Here is a 20,992-nt window from a genome sequence, read left to right on the forward strand (position 1 = left end):
TATGACTTCATCACGCAAAGTAATATGTTAATAAGAACCTATTTATTGTGCATCTGGATGTAATGTTTTAATATAATATTATACATGGCGCCTCAGAGAGTAGAGACATAACGGGCTTACGCTTGTCTGATACTACGCCACCCGTTGGAGCAAGTGTTTACAATTGTGAAGTCCCTTAAAAAGAAAGTTTTGTTTTGTGTTTACCTTATGATTTAAGTTGTTGCACGTCTGCTGATTCCCACCTCAAAATGAGCGAGTACTTCTACATTAAGATAGCGTTCAGAAAAAACAAAACCCCCACGAAGAAACTCGACACAGAGGAATGTAAAAACCTACTGCCAGCTAGCGTTTCTGAAGTGTTATTGCAGAGCAACACAAACAGCGTGCAGAAGTATGAATGACTTACAAAATTATTTTAATATCTCAAAAACCAAAACAGCACAAACAAATATTTTCGCAGCACAAACAGAGCAAAAACGAATGAGACTATTTTGCCGGCGTTTTGTGTTGGGTATGGGGCCAACTTCACGGAGGTCAAGGTGGGTCACGCCGATCACTCAACGCAAAAGTTAACCAGGCTTTAGGCTCACAAATGATACCAAATGAAAAATTTTGAGAATGTAAAACTGCAGTTTGTTTTCTGTTAGATTTTGGGTCAGAGGGCAGAACACAAACAGTACAATACAATTTGTACAGTAAATAATCATCTTATGTACCCATGAGACATGAAAACCCAATGTAAGTGAGTGTGTGTGCGAGTGCACTCAATAAAAATATTAGTAAATGTTAGGGGTGGGCGATATGACCTAAAATTAATATAACGGTATTTTTCATCTTTTGAACGGTGACGGTATAATATCACGGTATTACTTTCAATAGCAAAATAATATACATCTCAAGGAAGAACGGACAAAAGAAAGTCTCACTTCTATCGCTCTTTAAAAGTTTTGGTTTGGGTCATTTTAAATGCTCAGTCTCGTTATGAGCTGATCTTCATTTCTCTGTGTTGGTGGAATAAAGCAGGCGAGTCAGCCGCACCAATTTATGAGCAGACAGAGCAGGATTCTCGCGATGACCACCGGCGCAATTCCGATCTTTGTTATGAGCTGTAGTTTCAGTGTAAACTTAGTAAAGGTGAGTTTCTTTGGCGATGATGTCTACAGTATTAGACTTTATATTTAGCGGACATTTGCGCTGAACACGCGGTGAATGCAACGCATCGAGATTCGGGCACCTTCTCCGAAAACACTCGATTGATCTCAGCTGGCGGATCAACATTTACCTCATGTTATGATCGCTGTCATCTGCGCCATTATTATTATTATAACTTTAGGTGAGGTTTGCAAACCTGTGCAATTTTCGCTCTTCAGCCGTTTGCATTTCCTGCAGTAACAAAAGCTCCCTGTTATCTGACAGCGGGAAGCGTTGAGTGACTGACAGCTAATATCCAATACTTCAGCAGGGTAGAGCGATTCAGCAAGTTTTTAGAGAAAATCTAATCAGATTGCACTACAACCATTATATTCAGACTAGGGGTGTGACGGTAACCGCATCACCGCCATAATGAGATGTCAACCGCAGTGATGTGGTTATTACAGTCATCACCGCTCATTTTAGTTTAGTATTGATTTTTGCTTGTGAATCTTTCAGGATTGTATAGAAAAACAGAATAAACTAAATAAAAGGAATAAAAGGCCTGCCCTGAGTATTTTCCACTTAAATTACAAATTTAGATTACAAAACGAAAACACCGAATCCTTTTTATAACCAGCATAGGCAGTTTTTTTTTAAGCTTATTTTAATAAAGCAGACCTACTAACTCAAATCAATCGCTCCACAGAAAATAAGCATTTTTAACGCACCGCTGTAATTTCTATATCCCAGTCCCTTTATCAACATTTTTAATACAAGTCATTATTTTAAAGATTATGACTTGAGAATATGATTTTACCTCAGCGCTGCACTTTTCTCCTTCTCCCTCGCGCTGAGCAGGTGACAGAGTGTTGTGAAGTAGTTAAACTCTCCTCAGTTTTATTTACAGTGTCAAACTGGCACAGGAATATCAGTATATTAATATAGGCTTTGCTAAAAGGCTGATCAAATGTGGGTCTTTTTTTACAGAAGCTATAAACAGACGCGCATGCTGCGACCGGTGATGAGTCAACAATCCCATATATTTGACTTATTTAAAGTAGGCTATAGGCTTTAGCTTATAATAATTGTGTGTAAAGAAGTTTATTAAAAATGTAGCTAATATATCACAGGGGTTTGTGTAGCAATTACAGTGGAGTATTAATTAAATCCTTTTTTCCGTGGAGCGAAACAAACACTGCACAGATGTGTAGCGGATGAAGACGCACAAAAATATACAATTCAGATATTTTCGTCGGAAGAAAAATATTCTTTGAACGAATTTTGTTTTGTACAATTTGTATCTTAGTTTTTGTCGGTCAGTTATTTACAAAATAAACAAGAATAACTAATAACCTTTGAGGTGAAGCGATGTGCCTCATGGTCCGCTATATGCCGCGGCCAAAACACAAACTGGTCTGTTCAATACAGTCGTAATATAAATAAAATAAAAGTGAAATATTCAGTTTCGAATATGGAATCTTTGTTAACTGTATGATCAAAATTAAAAGAGCAGCCTATTCGAAATATTCGAAACTGAATATTTCACTTTTATTTTATTTATATTACGATTGTATTTAACAGACCAGTTTGTGTTTTGGCCGCGGCATATAGCGGACCCTGAGGCACATCGCTTCACTTCAGTTTATTAGTTATTCTTGTTTATTTTGTATATAACTGACCGACAAAAACTAAGATACAATTTGTACAAAACAAAATTCGTTCAAAGAATATTTTTCTGCCGACGAAAATATCTGAATTGTATATTTTTGTGCGTCTCCATCCGCTACACAACTGCAGTGTTTGTTTCGCTCCACGGGAAAAAAGGATTTAATTAATGCTCCACTGTAATTGCTACACAAACCCCTGTGATATATTAGCTACATTTTTTTATAAATGTCTTTACACAAAATTATTATATGCTATAGCCTATAGCCTACTTTAAATAAGTCAAAATATTTGCGATTGTTGACTCATCACCGGTCGCAGCATGCCGTCTGTTAATAGCTTCTGTAAAAAAAGACCCACATTTGACCAGCCTTTTAGCAAAGCCTATATTAATATACTGATATTCCTGTGCCAGTTTGACACTGTAAATTAAACTGAGGAGAGTTTAACTACTTCACAACACTCCGTCACCTGCTCAGCGGGAGGGAGAAGGAGAAAAATGCAGCGCTGAGGTAAAATCATATTCTCAAGTCATATTCTTTAAAATAATGACTTGTATTAAACATGTTGATAAAGGGACTTGGATATAGAAATTACAGCGGTGCGTTAAAAATGCTTATTTTTATATATCTGCGCGGTTAACCGACATACCGCATCATTTCTTCCATTACCGTCACAGCCCTAATTCAGACACACAAATGCTCCCAAATATATTATGAGGGCACATAGATTAAATTTCGGGCGCTCATGCGACCAAAATGGTAGCAATTTCGAGCCCTGTAGTATAAGGACATGTATTCAGACCACAACTGAGCGTTTGAAGAAAATTGAATGCCTTATTATTTAGAATTAGCTATTATTGATGTAAATGCAGCCATTCAAGGAGCATAATTGATTTATCACGGTATTGACGGTATTAGAAAATCCATGTCGTGGCGCAATGTCACACCGGTGATGACTATGACACCGGTGTACCGCCCACCCCTAGTAAATGTAAACACAAACTGTCCATGAAACCACTGACTTGCATGTCCTAGATTTTATGTATAAAGTTATCAGATTAATCACCAAAAAGATGAAAAGTCTGGAAGGAATGAAGCTTATAATATCAGAATTTCTATTTGTCAGTCAAGTCCAAAGCAAGATGCATCCCATTGTCAATGACAGATCAAATTAATGGTAATAAATTACTCCTTGGTTATTTGTTACAAAAGAGTGTATCACATATTGGAAAATAACACTCAAAGAACACTCAAAACAAAAATCATATTTACCTAAAATGAGTTGAATCAACAAGTTCATTGTTTTACTAGTTTATGATTATGGTTAGGTTTATGCACTTCTACATGATTGTTATTCAACTGTTTTTCCCCTCTGATTTTTGGAATAATTTACAGTTATGGTTGGGTTTAGAGGTAGGTACAGGTATGGAAAACATATTGGAACAAAAATGATGTTCCAGGATCAACATAGATGTTAATCCAGGATCGCATCGTACTTGGCAAAATCATGCCGTTTTTATCAGAATAAATGATACAATTATACTTTTAATGTCATTTGAAGTCATGTGCTTTCCAGGGCCCTTCCATTCCTAGTCAGTCATTAGTTCTGTGTTTAGTAGTTTAATGGAGATTGATTTTTAACCACTCCACCTCATTGCGAATGCTTTTAAAAGTGGATTTTGGATACATAATCATGTTGCATAACCGGATTATGATTTTAGACAATGTGGCTGTATGAGCTTAGCGTAATCAGGGATACAACACAGGATTGTAAGAACTAAATGTCCTCTGTTTGTCCAGACCCCACATGTTAGAGAGGATTTCATTTTATAGTACATGGATACTCAAGTTTTGGTGTTTTAAAAGAAGAGAGGGCTGGGGGATAAAATTATTGATGATGGGCTGATTAATTATTATAAATTATTAGAAAAATAATGCATACTCGAGGTGGTGATGCAGAGTAAAGCATTGTGGCCATTATACTTAAGGTGAACCGTACAAAAGTCTCTTTAATGGTTCGTTTCCACTGAGTGGTTCAGTACGGTACGAGTCGGTACGGGTCACCTTTATCAGGCTTCCATTTCCATTGCTAAGAGGGTACCCTTTTGGTGGGCGTGGTGTACGACAGAAAGTTTCAGAAGATGTCATTTTCGCTCGGGGAAATGTCTACAGTAAAGCTGTACGGGTCATTCACATATCATATGAAAAGCACTTCTCACAAAACAGAGGCTTAATAGACATAAATACTTCTGTATAAATGTTTATTACTAACTTTTCTATAAACAGGATTTGATTATAACTGCAGATCAGTGACATTGTGAAATAGCCTACTGTAATGTCTGCAATTATATAAAATAAATAAAAAAATGCAACATATTTGAACATACAGACCTTTACTCCGATATGTTACCAATTACAGAAAAACTACACACAACAAACATTTAGTCCTTATTTAGATTCAAAAACAACACAAAATACAGCCTACAGTCAGTGCAAACCTCTCATATGTGTCTTTAATCTTCAGCAACATGTGTAGCCTCTTGTTAGAGAGTAATTCCGTCATTTCGAGTTCATAAAAGTCCAAAAGATGATGATAATAGTTAAACATGGCAATTTGAGAGTGAATGACATATCTCTGTAAACCAATAGCGTTCAGCTGCGTGTCTAGCTTCGCCTTTTGGTACCCTTGGTATCCTTTGCAAGGTGCCGAAAAAGTAGTACGGTAGGGTCAGGTATGCCTTTTGACAGTGGAAATGGCCATAAAAACGTACCGAACAATACCGTACCACTCAGTGGAAACGGGCCTAAGGCAAGGTATTTCACTCGGCGGCCATCTTTGAAATGCCTCTTGGACAGTAGGCATTCTGTTTGAATGGGAAAACATCTAATTCAAATTCTCCAAAACTGTTTGCCAAGCTTACAATAACATAACATATTTGGAACCACCCATAAAATTAAATAAACAACTGTCTCATAAGTTTAATTTCTAAATGTCCGAATCAAACAAAATCGGCATATTTTCAGGTTGCCCTAGCTAATGCACATGCACACTCGAAAGTAATGAGATCACGACACCAACCTCATTTATGACTGTTCTACACATTATCATCCTGCGCATTGATCATCTGATCACCCTGATGTTCTGAAGTAATCCACAACTTGGTCTTGATGGCGAATCTCCTCCAGAAATAATTTGTTTACAAGTTTGTGGGCGTTCTTCGTGGGCAGAACTTGTAGTTTCTGTCATGTGATGTGCATTTGACAGAATGGACTGTACCTCGCATTAGTTTCATACAGATTACAAAACCAAAAAAAAACTTGTTTTCAAGTGCACTTGGCTCATTTAAAAGCAGAGATTTCAAGCATTATCTGGATTTATTTCTTTTGTCTGTGAAGCAAGTATTCGCTGAGATTCCGGTGTTTGTTGTCCACTAAACTGTCGTAAAAGCACACGTCTGGTCCAAGCTTTGTCACCGTCAGTCTATAGCGATTGATGATTGGCTACTGTACTAATAGGCGGGGCTTCATTTGCCATATCGACTGTTACACTTTTCCCCATTCAAAAAGTAGGAGTGACATGTCTTGTGTATTCTATAGTCTTTGACTGCATGTCTGTTGTTGCATGCATGTTGCTTTATTGGAAATAACAAACTTGCGCGTGCAAAAGACGCGATGTGTGAACGACCCCTCAGAATGTATTTTGCCAATCAGAATCAAGCATTCGACAAGCCTGTACAAGAACGTGTTATAATTTACAATAACGTTATGTAATTTGACATGTTACAATTATTATTATATCATTTATATAATACCTCATTAATATGATAGCATGTATAATGTTCATGCCTCAAAGCGAAACTAAACAGCACTGCTTGTTTGCTTCACATTTTTAAATAGTTCTTAAATTAATAATTGAGAACAGCACTTTGTATTCATGCTTGATTGTATTTTATGATTTCATCATGTTAATGAAGTTCTATATGTGTGGCTTTACCAATGATTATGATGATCAACTGTAAATATCATATATAGTGGACAACAATGTTTATTTGAAACAAATTAAAGTTAGAATGTTTAAAACGGTTATTACGGATATGCTTGTTTTACAGAACATAAATTTACATCCGAATCGTGTCCTTATAAAAATATTTTATAAAAGTTTTATATTTATAAATATATACATTTTACCTCAGGTTTGTGAATTGTTCATCTGGATGACAAGTGTTTGTCATGTTCTGACAATAAAATAATAGTTTGATTTGATGTTCACTTGCAGTGATGTAATGTGATTTACGTAATTGCGATAATTTTATTGTGATATTTTTTGGGCCATTTTACCCTGCCTTTAGAGAAGATTCTAACCCTTTCTATTTAAATAAGGGCCCTCCATGCAGTCATTGTAATATTGGCACCCAATGTTGACAGCTTTATCTGTAACTGGACAGCTTTTCTTTCTTCATTGGAAAACAAAGAAAGTGGAGACATGGAGATCTGGCAACAATCTTTTTTTTGTGTGTGTGATCAACTTTTTATTGTCTTTAGATGAACAAATTAAAAGACATTCAAACAAACAAACAGGGAAGGGGGAGCAACAGACATATCAACAATTTTCAATCTGAAAGAAGAGAAGAAAAGAAAAAAATCTTTACATGGCCATTCCTTTTAATGGTATAAAATGTTGGAAGAAAAACATTTCCATGCATCAATGGTACAAGGTTTAGCCTTATTAATTTGTGCTGTTGTACCTTCACAAGTCACTATTTTAAGGAGGCTATGAATCCAAAATATTTTTGCACACATCTGAGGAACCAATTTGGGACATTCCCAAAACATAAGGAGAAAAGTACCTGAAGATACTGTGTTACAGATATGACAGTTTTAGTTCGACTGCAGTATCATTTTAAACCTCTTATAAGGAGTTATGTATGACTTTGAAATGGATAAGACGATGAGCTATGTTTTTAGAAGTTAAGATTAGAATAGACCACACTCTGTCCCAGTCAATCGATAAGTCCAAATCAGTTAGTTTACGATTCCAGATAGATCTGGCAACAATCTTTAACAAAAATGACTGATCCCATAATAACTGTTCTGAAGTAGCAGTTTATAGCTAAATCTGAGGCTTCTTTTTGTCATTTTGTGTCAGAATCTAAGCACACTTAAATTCCTCGTGAAATTTAAATAAAGTCTAGATCAGGGGTGACCAAACTTTTTCATATGAAAGGCCAAAAACCAAATAATAATGAGAGTTGTGGGCCGAAGGTAAATATTCAGTTGCTATTGGTAATTTCCATAATATTTAAAAATAAATAGAAAACATTACTTTATATCGTATTAACTAATGCAGTATAGAATTTTTATTAGAATTTATTACAATAAAAATATAATCACTTTAAAACACACTGGAATCAATGCTGAATACTCTAGTGTGCCTTTGCCTTCATTTGCTCACTGATGTCTCTGCAGTGTCTTCTATCTGTCACGTAAGAAAAAAATCGGATTCATTTAAAACATTAAAACAAAACATTAAAATTTAAACAAGTTTTTTGTAGCTTAGCAATAAAACTAACAAAAAAAATGTTCAATAAAATTAGAAATTACAGTGTCTTAACCATCCCCTTCATTCTCCTTCTCTTTTCTGATGGGATAGTGAGTCAAATCAAAGGTTACCATGGGCCATCTTTGGCCCGTGGGCCCTAGTTTGGGTATCTCTGGTCTAGATGTTAGCATCAGTAGGTTTGTCTTCAAGTTATCTATAAAATAATTGCTCAAAACAGTGACAAAATTTGCATCCAGAATATAGAAACATCCAAGTGTTTGTGTCACTTGCGTCTAAATAGATGAACAATTTTTTGACATCACCTGATATTTAAGTTTCTCATCAAGTGACCAATCAAATGCTCTCTACTATCTGACATGACCCGCCCCCTTCAAGACACTTCTCAATTGCTTTTCATTTGATGTGCTCAAGCTCAACCCTTCACACTGGTAAACCTGTGATTAAAAACAAAACTCTATTGGTTGATTTTCAAAAAAGGGGAGGAGCTACTATATCTTCCACCCTGACATTGAATATAAAATGCACACTTCGCTTCATGGGATCTTAAACAAGACCTGTGATTTGTGGCGATATGTTGGTTTATCACTCTTAACACTCCTGCATTTCATCATTTCTTGCTGACATTATGGAAGGCAGCCCGCTGTCACTGATAATACGGGCTGGGGGCTGTTTAATTATGAAGTGGACAGTCTTTGTGTATAGTGTCATGTAGTGCTGCTTGTGTGTTTGTGTGTGGCAGCTGTCAGAGTGATTGGATGATGACATACTGAGTGTCTCTGGAGCAGGACTGTCACAGCACCATCACACTCCAGTAAAACCTTTTTCAGTGCACACACTATTTCTCAGACAGAAGTTTTACATATTAATGCAATTCTGTAAAAGCTACGAAAACTGGTAGTTGTGATTATAGTACAGACATTTCTATATTTATTGTAAACTACTACATTTCATTCATTTATAGTGTTGATACACATTTTGAATTAACATCTATGTTGTACTTTTGTAATACATAGACAAAAAAACGCCATCAAGATGAACCAAAGCTCCTCTCAAAAGCTTTTCCACAAGCAATACTAACATGTAGAAGGTGATCAGTGTCATTCACACAACTGCTAAATATCACGATGGCAATGCACAGCACAAAAGCAATGTAATAAACATAATTTACCAACATCAGATGTAACAAAACTCGAATGTACTAACCTGATGAGAAAATTAAATAAAAAATAAAGTGTCATACAGGGATTTCTTGGAAGTCAATTTATGAATATTCACTATATAGTATATAATATAGAATACAGTGCTTTCCGCAGGTTTGAAATATACTTGCAGCGATATACAGGTTGAAACACACCATTTACCCACATCCCATAGATAACTATACAGTATGTGACAAACAAAACATCATTTAATTTTTAACAATAATTTGATTTATGATGGCACTGTTTTACACTGTTTCTTTTCAATGGGTTAAAGTAAAAAAAAAGAAATCCACTGAATCATTTAGATCAAAGAGTCTATTATTTACTTTAGTTTTTTCTGTGAATTTGTTAAGTCCCGAAAAGGCGCATCTCTGTGGGTCTGCAGAGCATGTGAAACTGTCTGTGGACGTGTTGACAGGTCTCGCGCACACAGAACGAAATGGTTAAACGAGGGAACATTTTCCATTACCTAATCGATCACGGATGTTTTGTTATATTGAGTGGATACAGAAAAGTGTAAAAGGATGATAATATTAGTTAAAAAATAAAATAAAATGTGTTGCTTAATATACTTGGACGGATGTTAATATACCTGGGCAGCCCTCCCAAGTAAAGTCTATTTGTGGGAAGCACTGTAGTATATAGTAAGGACACTTAAGGCTAATTTATACTTTTGTGTCAAGCGTACGCGTATGTTACGGCGCAGCCTACGCATGGACGCATAGCCCCTAGCTGTGGGTGTCGCTGACGCGCACTTCTCAAAAAATGTAACGAGTACATTTAGCGCAAGCTCTGTGATTGGTTGGCTTGGTATCGCTGACGAGTGTGGGCGGAGGTGAGAGCTGCGCGAGCGTGATACTGCAGGTGTTTACAATTTTGGAGTCCCACAAAGGAGCTCTGGATGGAGACTGTTTTGTGTTTACCTTATGATTAAAGTTGTTGCACGTCCGCTGGTTCCCGCCTCAAAATAAGTGATTTTGAGCCACTTGTACATTTTAAGGAAGCATTCAGAAAAAACAAAACACCAGCGAAGGAATTCGACACAGAGAAACATAGACACCTACTGCCAACTAGCATTTCGGAAGTGTATTGCAGAGCTACAGAAACAGCGCGCAGAAGTATAAATGCACGGCTACGTGCAAGGCTTGCGCCGTAGGTCACGTTGATCACTTGATGCAGAAGTATAAACCAGGCTTTACTGTAAGCCAGGTTACAGATATTTACTATGTAGTTTTAAAAAGATTTTTACTGTTAAAACCTGGGCCATTTTTAAAGTGTAGGAAATGCCACAAATTGGTGCTTGCTTTTTACTTTACACTTACTTTAACTATAAAAACTTAACAGACAAATGAGCTAAATGTATAATTAACTTTAATATTGTTTAAACTTCATTGTACATAATAGTCACAAATTTATGTGGACTCCAGTAGTTAAACAGTACGTTAAACAGAACACAAATTTAGTTGCAGCAGTTTTGTAGTTCCCATCATGCTTTGCTTCCAACTTTTTAAAGGGAACTGAATGCTGAATCTGAAATGGCATACTTAATACTGTACACGTATTGTTCATAATTAGTTCATTTTAGTAAATACATTCTGTGACCTACTTCGATAACCATATCGGAGCCGAGTAATATAGCCGAAACCATGGTATGAGAAGATTACTACTTTTGGGATATATTCTGACATACAATGGACACTTAATTATGCAATGAGGTCACAGGAGATAATTTATGAATGGAAGTGAAGCAGCGCAACTGACACTGGTAGGTTATGTGATAATGACAACAGGGCAGATGTAGTACACCCAAATTCCATTCATACTACTCATTCATGCTCTAAAGAAAGCACATTTCGAATGCTTGTGAAGTAGTGTTGTCACTATACTGGAATTCGATACCACTCGGTACTGCAATTGTAAAAACATCCATGTCCCGCTAACATTTGAGCGCTGTTGAGTGCGTTCTTAAACAGCGCTGATTTGCCGATGTGTTCACATGCTCAACAGAAATGACTGATTGGCTGTGAAGGTCATCAGTTCACCGAACTCACTGCTGTATACACTGGGGCATTTTAAAGCTGCGAAGATCGAATTCTAGTATCGTGACAACACTATTGTAAAGTTTATTTTCAAATGTTAAATCAGTTAAGGATTTTTTTTTTTTGAGAATTGTGAATGTTGAAATTGTGTTGTTTCATGTGGTTTTTCCTCTCTCAAGATTAACATCAGGGAGGATCTGTATTGTGTAATTTTATATTATGGTGGAATTTAACAGGGTCTGCATGTCTTTTTTTTATTAAAGAGAAGAACCAAGAGTAGTTAGGTTGATGATTATGATTGGCTCTATCCATTTTTATTTGTTTATTGATTAATTGGTTGTATTTTAGGATATTCCAAAACAAAAAATCAGATTATGGTCCATCAAAATTATAAAAAGTAATAATTTTCAGAAATATTTGCAAAGTAACTCATGTGCTTTATACAAAGATTTTTCTAAATCGTTGAGACAAAATCTTTTTTGTTTGTTTGTTGTTGTTGTTGTTGTCTATGCTGATGAACTTACAGCAAAATCATGCTACAATGATTCATTCTTTCCAAATATACAGAAGCTATTCAAAATGCAGTATCTGCAGATTTCACAAAGATTAGGATGTTTGAGTCATTATTTATGGCTGTGTCAAACCAATCCGATGTCAAAGAGCTAGCAGGGACAAAAGCTGTCTGTGTTGTCTGTGGTTTTAACTATGTCTGGGCCAAAACGCTTTTGAGCACACCAAAATAACTACAGATGCCTGCCAAATGGCTTGTGTGCTCTGTGCCTGCAGGTTCTGAAGTAATTGTAAATATCAGCAGGTATAAATCCGCATTCCTCTTTCAAAAAGGGAAAGTGAAACTTCAACTGGATATACAAGCCATAATCAAAGTAGGACTTGCATTCCATTTTGAGTTTCAGTCATTCCACTTTCCTCATTCCAGTCAACTTGTGTTCCTGTGAAAATATTTGCTTATTTTCATGACCATGTAGCATTCAAACAACCTTCTGTCAACAAGACTCCTCGGCTTTATTGCTCTCACTTGCTTTACTTTAGTCTTTGTTTGCTGAACTGAATAAAAAACCAAATCAATCTCTCTCAGCAGCTCATTGCTAATATAACAGGCTTGATCAGATAAACTGCCACCAGTGTATGAAAAACAATGCAAAATCTAAGAGCAACTGAAAGATGCTCACCCTTGAATCCAGTGTTGGTTGGCGAAAATGACAATTTTCTTAAAGTTTATTACATATTTTTTATTTCAATCAAATGAATGCCATAGTGAGTATCCAAGACATCTTTTAAACATTGAAAATAAATAAAGATTCAGTCCCAGAGTATTTGTTTACCTATGTAAACTATAAATTGACATAAAAATATTAAAGGATCTGAAATTTTAAAAAATTCAATTCCACTAAAAATTATATGTATTTAAGTCACTGAACATCTTTTATTTTAATTTATTTTAATTATTTAAAGGTTCCATATACTGCATTGGTTTAATAAGTTCAATTGTTCTCTGATTTCTACATAGTAGGTTTATGGCTTTGGTAAGTTCAAAAAATCTCCAGAAACTATTTTATAAGCTCATTTATTACTCCATAAAATACCCAGAGAATCAAATGGTCCATTATTGACCATATATGGTTTGTTTTGTGAATAATAATGAGCTCCATTCTGACATGATGCTCTTACACACAGAACATGATGTACACTGAACACAGACAAATCTAAACCCAATCAGAGTAACCTTAACCTGTTTTGCTCACCTGATCTGTTGTGGATAAAGGCTAAATTATAATTCAATTTGCCAAAAGAGAGTAATAGAGATGTATCACATAGCATTTAGAAGCTACACTATCAAAGAAAGCATAGCTAGGAATTGATTTCAACCCCTGCATAAACATATGACAGTTGAGCTGAATGATTTGACACAATTCAGCAGTCTACATGTGTTTGTTGAAACATCCGCATTAAATTTCACAACAAACATATTAAAATAACAAAAGATGTAACTAAACATACCCTATGCCTCTTTGGAGTGGGAATAAATGTATAGTCTATAAATCTTGCTTCCCGAGGGAAGTTCGAAACATGTCTCGTGCTGTGGTTTCCCAGTAAAGCACAGTAAACAATTTGTGGCTCGCGTTTTCAAAATAAAAGTCCCACTTACATAGTAAGTGAAATATACGCTTAAAATAACTAAGGGAGGAACAATTATCACTATTGTATCATTAGAAAACATTTATCAAACACAGCCTGAGGTGTGCATATTAATGTTCTCATGTTCTTTTTTTTTATGATCTCAGAGCTGCATTTGTGTCATGTTCTCTTGATGACGTGGCTGCTCGTCAGGTCTGGATGAATGACCTAAAGTAGGCCTACATGCAAATGATGAGGGCATGGCCTGTGAGTCTAGTCACAGTTTGTTTTGTCCTCTGATTTGTCCTCTGATTGTCTAGCAGGGTTTTACACTCGTGGAATTTACATGAGAACAAGGAAAGATTGGTATCCGAGTCTCTAGTATGGGCATTTACATATACTGATCTTTTATTATTCTACTATGCCTTGGCATATCCAGATTTCTGCTATACAGCACCTTTAAATTCACATGAAACTGTGCAGCATAAAGATGAATCAGAAAAATATTAAAGTAAAATTTTGTCATTACCTCGGTGTAAATACTGCACACAATATTAAAACATGCTCTTTCATGTGGCTTAGTTTTGTAATAAAATTTGTTAACAATTTTAACAAAATTTCTCTCAGCAAAGTGTTTTCACATCTCTAGTTTGAAAAATGAGTTCAAAGAGTTGAGCTTTGTTTAGGTGGGAGTGTCGAGTGGCAAAAGAGGGAAGGGTTTGCATGAAAAGGGGTCATTACATGCACTACAGTTGATTTTCACATAGGCAACACAATTGAATTGATTCGGAAGGCTGGATTTACAGCGGTTCTGAGAGCTGTGTGGAAGCTGAGGTTTTTCAGTCCATAATAATGTAGTGATATTACTGTAAACTTAGTAACTAAATCATTTTGACTAAGGTATGTCTTTAAAAACTGAAGGAGTACCGCTGAAGATACTAACTAACTTTGCCAATTGATTAAACATAAACATGAACATTGATCACACACTTACCATATCCGTAGAGACATAACAGTCAACACCAATGGCTCGTTTCCACTGACTGGTACGGTACGGTTCGGTTTGGTACGGGTCACCTTTATCAGGCTTGCGTTTCCACTAACAAGGGTACCCTTTTGGTGGGCGTGGTGTATGACAGAAAGTTTCAGTCGACGTCATTCTAGCTCGAGGAAATGTCTACAATAAAGCTGTATGGGTCGTTCACATATCATATGAGAAGCACTTCTCACAAAACAGATGCTTCATACACATAAATGCTTGTGTAGAAATGTTTATTACTAACTTTTCAATGAACATGATTTGATTATAACTGCAGATCAAAGACAGTGCGAAACAGCCTACTGTAACGTCTGTAATTATATTAAATAACTAAATAAATGAAAATATATAAACACATACAGCCCCTTACAGTCTCCGATATGTTCCCAACTACAGAAGAACTACATAAAGTAGACATTTCGCCCGTATTTAATGTGCTCCTTTTTTCCCGGCTTCTCCTTTGTTTCTTCGCGCTTCACTCTCGCGTTTGTCAGTGTCTGACAGGATCGGGTTTCAAAAGCACGTCAATAATCAAGCGCAGGTTATTATCATCAGCTCAAAAAGTTTGTTATTTCAGATATAATGTTAGACGCGCGGCGAGCGCTAGCAAGAAAGCAAAACCGCTCGCGCCTCAGACTGGCTCGTAAAAAACTACGGGGCACAGAGTAAATCTGCTCTTCTTCTTGGATTTGTGGCTGTCCATCAAGACGACGACAAGGTTTGTTTGAGCCCAGATCGACCATGGCTCGTTATTATATGTATTTATAATTCCTCTAAAATCTCTCGCTGTGTTTTTTTAAACATGGCGGGTTTGTTGTTTTCATTCTGGCTTGTTGCGTAAGCGAATGACGTATCTCTGTAAACCAATAGCGTTCAGCTGCGTGTGTGGCTTCGTCTTTTGGTACCCTTTCTCGTGTTTGGTACCCTTTCGAAAGGGTGCCTAAAAAGTGGTACGGTACGGTTCGGTTCGGTACGCTTTTTGACAGTGGAAACGGCCATAAAAGCGTACCAAACCAAACCGAACCGTACCGTACCACTCAGTGGAAACGGGCCATAAATGGAACCGCATCTTTTTTTAAAGGAGACGAGTGGCAAATCTGGATTTCACCATTTCCAGATTCGAGGTAAAATACTCTCGGGTAAAAAATGTTTCTTACAAACATATTTTTGTTGTATGGTAGCAGACCACTGTAATCAAACTGCTTGGGTCCACACGTGAGCTGTGCTCTCATCGTGGGAAGGTGGAAACAAAAACTTTGTTGCGTCACATTTATAAACGCAACACTGACGACCCATGTCTCCAAACAATTCTTTTACTACTTGTTTGAATTACGGTTGGCAACACACATAGCATCTCTCTGAACACTGTAGCAGGTAAAAAGAGTCTTCGAAGCTATATCATGCATATTAATGAAATTGCATTTCATTCACGATAGAGTGCCCTAATTGGTTCGAACTAAGTCTTTCTTATGAATTAATGAACAGATGTGCTGAAAACTCAAAGACGTCATTTTGTACCAGCCTGTACACGCTGGAATTTACACAATGATCTCATCGCTGTGACGTAGCATCAAATTTTCTTTTTAAACCAGAAGAATGAATTTGCTCTTAACAACGCAAAAACAACCAATTTTCATTTTTTTTTTGCGAAATATATGTGTCCTAATAGTGTTTTTTAGTAGCGTGGGACACATATATGACTGTTAACATCTCAAAAAATGTGTTTTGGTGTTTCGTGACCCTTTAAGGTAAGCAGATGTTACTCAAAGCTTGTTTTAAACCAGTTTGTTGATGTGTGTATGAATTCATTTTGCAATGCCTTTGTGGACATTTTGAATCTTGAAATGACTGGATGGATAAAAAAAACAACCCTTGCATTTATATACTTTTCCTCCTCCTTTCACATGTAGTTACGTGTCAATGGTTGTTCTTTATTCGACCCGTTTAATGCATCCTTTATAATATTCTGACACACAATTATTCACGATCTCCATTTCTATTTTTAATATCCGTCTCTCTCTCTTTGTCTCTTCTTCAGTGTATCTGCTGAATAATTTACTGTGTTTAAGATGGGAAGGTGAAAAGGGGAGCCTTTAAAAGCTGTTTGAGGGCCAAGGCTGCTGTGAGTGGGGAGTGTGTAAATGTATGCGTGTGTGTCTGTAAGTTGTTCGTTCAGAAACAAGCTGTACCTCCAGGCTAGCTCTTGATCCATCAGTCTTTCCTGTGGTTTCTGCTCAGTGTCTAGAAATCGTCTTTCCAGATATAAGCTAGATTTCGTAGGAGAAAGACAATCTGTTGTTCTCATGGAATGTATGCATGGTATTTATTTGCTGTTTTGTTCTTTATTTTTGTAATAGATGAGGATTCTAATGTCTTCTTTTCTTTATATTCCAGAGGGACTCCATGAAAGATGTCAGAGGAGGTGATTGTTATTGCCAAGTGGGACTATACGGCACAGCAAGACCAGGAACTTGACATTAGGAAAAACGAGCGTCTGTGGCTCCTGGATGATTCAAAAACATGGTGGAGAGTACGAAATGCGTCCAACAGAACAGGTTATGTTCCTTCCAATTACGTTGAACGCAAGAACAGTCTCAAGAAAGGATCTCTGGTGAAAAATCTCAAAGATACACTCGGTGAGAGGCTTATTTATTGGGATTCATCTGTTTGGTTAAGCAACAGTTGTTTGTCAGGATGATGGATGTGGGAGATGTTTATTTAATATCTTAAAGCAATGACATATATGAGACTCCACAAGGAAAAAAGTAAGAATAATTTAAGACACATTATTTGAAATAAGAAAAGTTTTTTATTATTATTGGCTGTGAAGTTATGAAGTAATAACGCTGAACTTTCCTTCTCTACTTGCATAAATGTGACCGCACACATCTTAATCAAATGTTAAACTAGACTATTATTGAAATGTGTGAGGTCAAAATAATTTTTCTTTATTATTTTGAAAGAAAATGAACGTTTTTTTTTTTTATTTATTTATCAAAAGTTACAGTGAATACACGATATTAATATTTTAAAATAGAAATGATCAGCAAATTTCATTACATTTTCTACAAAAATAACAGTCAGTGAGGGCTGGGTGATTATCTCGGTATCGGTATTTATTAAGGGTTGCACAACTACTGGTTTCTGCTAATAGATTTCTTTTTTTAAAACTCGAGTTGCTCAACTACACGTGGTTCGAGCTACTAATTAAAAGGACATGAAGAAATATTTCTCAATACACATTTTATTAATTCATAGCCGAATGCAACAATTCCATAGGCCTAGCATTCACTAACGCAGGGGATTAAAATAAATATTGATTATTGGTTTTATAAATTTTGTTTTTGTTTATCTTAAAAAGGTCTTTTTCTTCATTCAGGTTGATTAAAGGTTCATTTCTGTATTTCTGACTTGATCCATATTTTTATTCAAGAAATACAAAACTATTAGAGATGCAAAAGAAAAGCCTGCCACATCAAGGGTGTGTAAGCAGGAAGCACCAATTTAAAGGATTTTGTTGTTAAAACTAATTGGTTTCCCATTTGTTGAAAACACAGGGGAGATAAGTGAAGCGATCGATCGATCAGCCTTGTCTTGGGGCATAATGAGGCAGTACATGCATATGTGATTCAGAGGAGTCAGTCTCTGCTCTCCTGGCTGTGAATTACGGTAGCCCAGTAGTGCACAAAACAGTGCAATTTAAAAACCAAACATGAGTGCACAACACAGCAAAAACAAGCCAGGACTCCATTTTATAAAGCCAAAACATAACAAAAGTTGAATTGCAAACCGAAGTTCACAACACAATGGAATCGATTGAAAACACTATACAAATGCTAACCACTAGATCTGTGAAAACAGACAATTGTTTATGTGCAATAAAAGTATTATAGTTACATTATAAAAGGCTTTTATAACAAAACAAAAGACCTCCACAGTTACACATTTACATTTGTTTACAATTATTCATATCAGACACTTTTATTTAAATCAATGTACAAATAATGAAAATAGAACACTTGTGTCGATGCAGGGACAAATCTCAGTTTATTATTGTGCATTAAAAAAATTCCACAATTCTGATAAATAGCCCAAAGTGTCTGTCAGCAAATGTAGATTTGTACATCTGCACACCTCTCTTCATGCAGATTCCCCCATTTGCACGTACATTAGCACCGCATTCACGTGGACACGAGTGATAACGGTAAAAACAAATGCTGAATCAAAACTTTTTAAAATCCTGAATCAATATTGGAGTTACTTTTGCACGCTGGAGGAAGGATGACACCATTGCTGAAGTATTTCTTTTAGACAGGTAATTTTATGTTTTAAAACTATTTTAGTCTCGCAAAGCTGAGGTAGATTGTGTTATTTTACAAATGGGTTATATGCACAGAAGTGTTGTTCAGCCATTGAAATCTTCGGGTGCAAGATTGATGTGACTATTTTAAATTTCATTAGAGACTTTTTACAGCATCGATAATGTCGATTTCCTTTTAGTTTAAAAACAAAACATCAGTAAATAGCGCTATTCTGTGTAGCCTGCTTTACTGACGTGAAGTTGGTTTTATATTCACGTTGGTTCATTTTTGAACAATGACAGCCGTTGCCGCGCTCCCTATATTGTTTACCACGCTACTCTGAAAGCTCTGAAATAGCATGTAAGTATGGCTTAGTAATAAGTGTAATTCCTGCACCCCGCAGGCCAACCACTAAGCATACAGTAGTCACTTTAGGACAAAGCAAATAAAAGAGTGAGATCAGCGATCCTTGCATGCATGAAATATTGCACATTATGAGTTTTGCTTGCTAACTACACAACTAAAAACGTGCTAGATATAATACAGTTTTTCATTCATAATTTTAGTATTTTAAAGTACTGTAAAGTTTTCTAACTGGCGAATGACATGATTCAGTGGGTTCTCGACTGTCATTAAAGTGCACATTCGTGATTTCAGGAGGCATGGATTTGGACGACAGGGAAGGGACTGTGTGTCAAAAATATTATGCTAACCGATAGCTTTTTGGCAGATCACCTACTATGCCTTTAATTAATTGGCAAAAAATGTTTTTCATTTAATAGTGGTGGTTTATTAATTAATTAGCCAAAACATGCAGTACAAGTAGAGTAAAAGTGTCTACACTACTCAAAGTACAAGTAAAAAGTAGTGCTTCTAAAAGTCCTCAAGAGTAGCGAGTAGTGAGTATTACGCCATTAAAATTATTCTAGCTTATACCCTGCAAATTAAAAATGTCGCTTACATCAGTGTCATTTTTTTAAGAGTGTTTTTTTTTTTGTGTAAATGAAATTATTTGCAATTCATGAACTATAGATTTAAAATGCAGGATTCAGTTCATGTGAGAACACATTATATTAATATATGCACCTATAATAAGCTGTCAGCAGGTTGAAACTCCTTTTATGCAGAGCGAAATCTGTATAAGGGGCAAAAATCTAGCATTGACCATAATGTGGTAACGCTTGGGTCAGGGGTTTTCAAGTCTCAGTTCAAAGGACCAAATCTGAATTTTCACCAATGTTAAATGTCTTGAAAGACTGGTTATAACAAAACTTGATTTAAAGCATGCACATACAGTACATATATCAACGACTAACGAATGCCTTTTGCATTTAAAAAAAAAACATAAGTAATAATAACGAGTGAAAAAGTGGCAAAATGAGAGTGCTAATTTATGTCAGCAATTTTTATTTGAGGTGGGCTCAATTAACGTTGTGCAAAATAGCTTACAGAGCAGTGTCTAATGTGTGAATTGGCACTTTGTGTATTCAACTTCCTGAACCTTTGTTATACAGTGGTCCCTCACTATAACATGGTTCATGTTTCGCAGCCTCACAGTTCCATAGATTTTTTTTTTTTTCGTGTGTGTGCAATTTTTCTACAGTGTGTTGTGTTCTGCGTCCTGATTAGTGCATTGTGTTCTGTGTCCTAACTGGCTGTAGACCATTGTCAATCAATCTACTCCATGCCATGTCTCCTGTACAGTACAGAATGCGTTGAGCTTGCCAAATTGAAATAAATCTTCGATCACTAGAAGTGTGCCACTGAAGTGCTGTACTGTATGTTTGTAAGTTCTCTCCCCACAATGTTGAAGAAAGGTTCTGCATGCGTCAAAGGCACCTGCGGTAGCACCCAAAATGCAGATGAAGATGCCAACCATCGCACAAAAAGTTGAACTTCTGGACATGCTAAAGG

The 20,992-nt window shown here is 36.2% G+C and overlaps 1 protein-coding gene across 1 annotated transcript in view; it reads left to right on the forward strand.

Annotated features, from left to right (window-relative positions):
* nck2b (NCK adaptor protein 2b) overlaps window positions 1-20,992 on the forward strand; it is a 109,867-nt gene that overhangs the window by 51,723 nt on the left and 37,152 nt on the right. Inside the window, exon 2 of the mRNA XM_056459696.1 lies at window positions 17,172-17,413. Coding sequence (XP_056315671.1) covers window positions 17,188-17,413 — 226 coding nt within the window. The 5' untranslated portion in view covers window positions 17,172-17,187. The remainder of the gene's footprint in view (window positions 1-17,171; window positions 17,414-20,992) is intronic.

The sequence above is a fragment of the Danio aesculapii genome, chromosome 6, assembly GCF_903798145.1.
Source record: "Danio aesculapii chromosome 6, fDanAes4.1, whole genome shotgun sequence".
Lineage (NCBI taxonomy): Eukaryota > Metazoa > Chordata > Actinopteri > Cypriniformes > Danionidae > Danio > Danio aesculapii.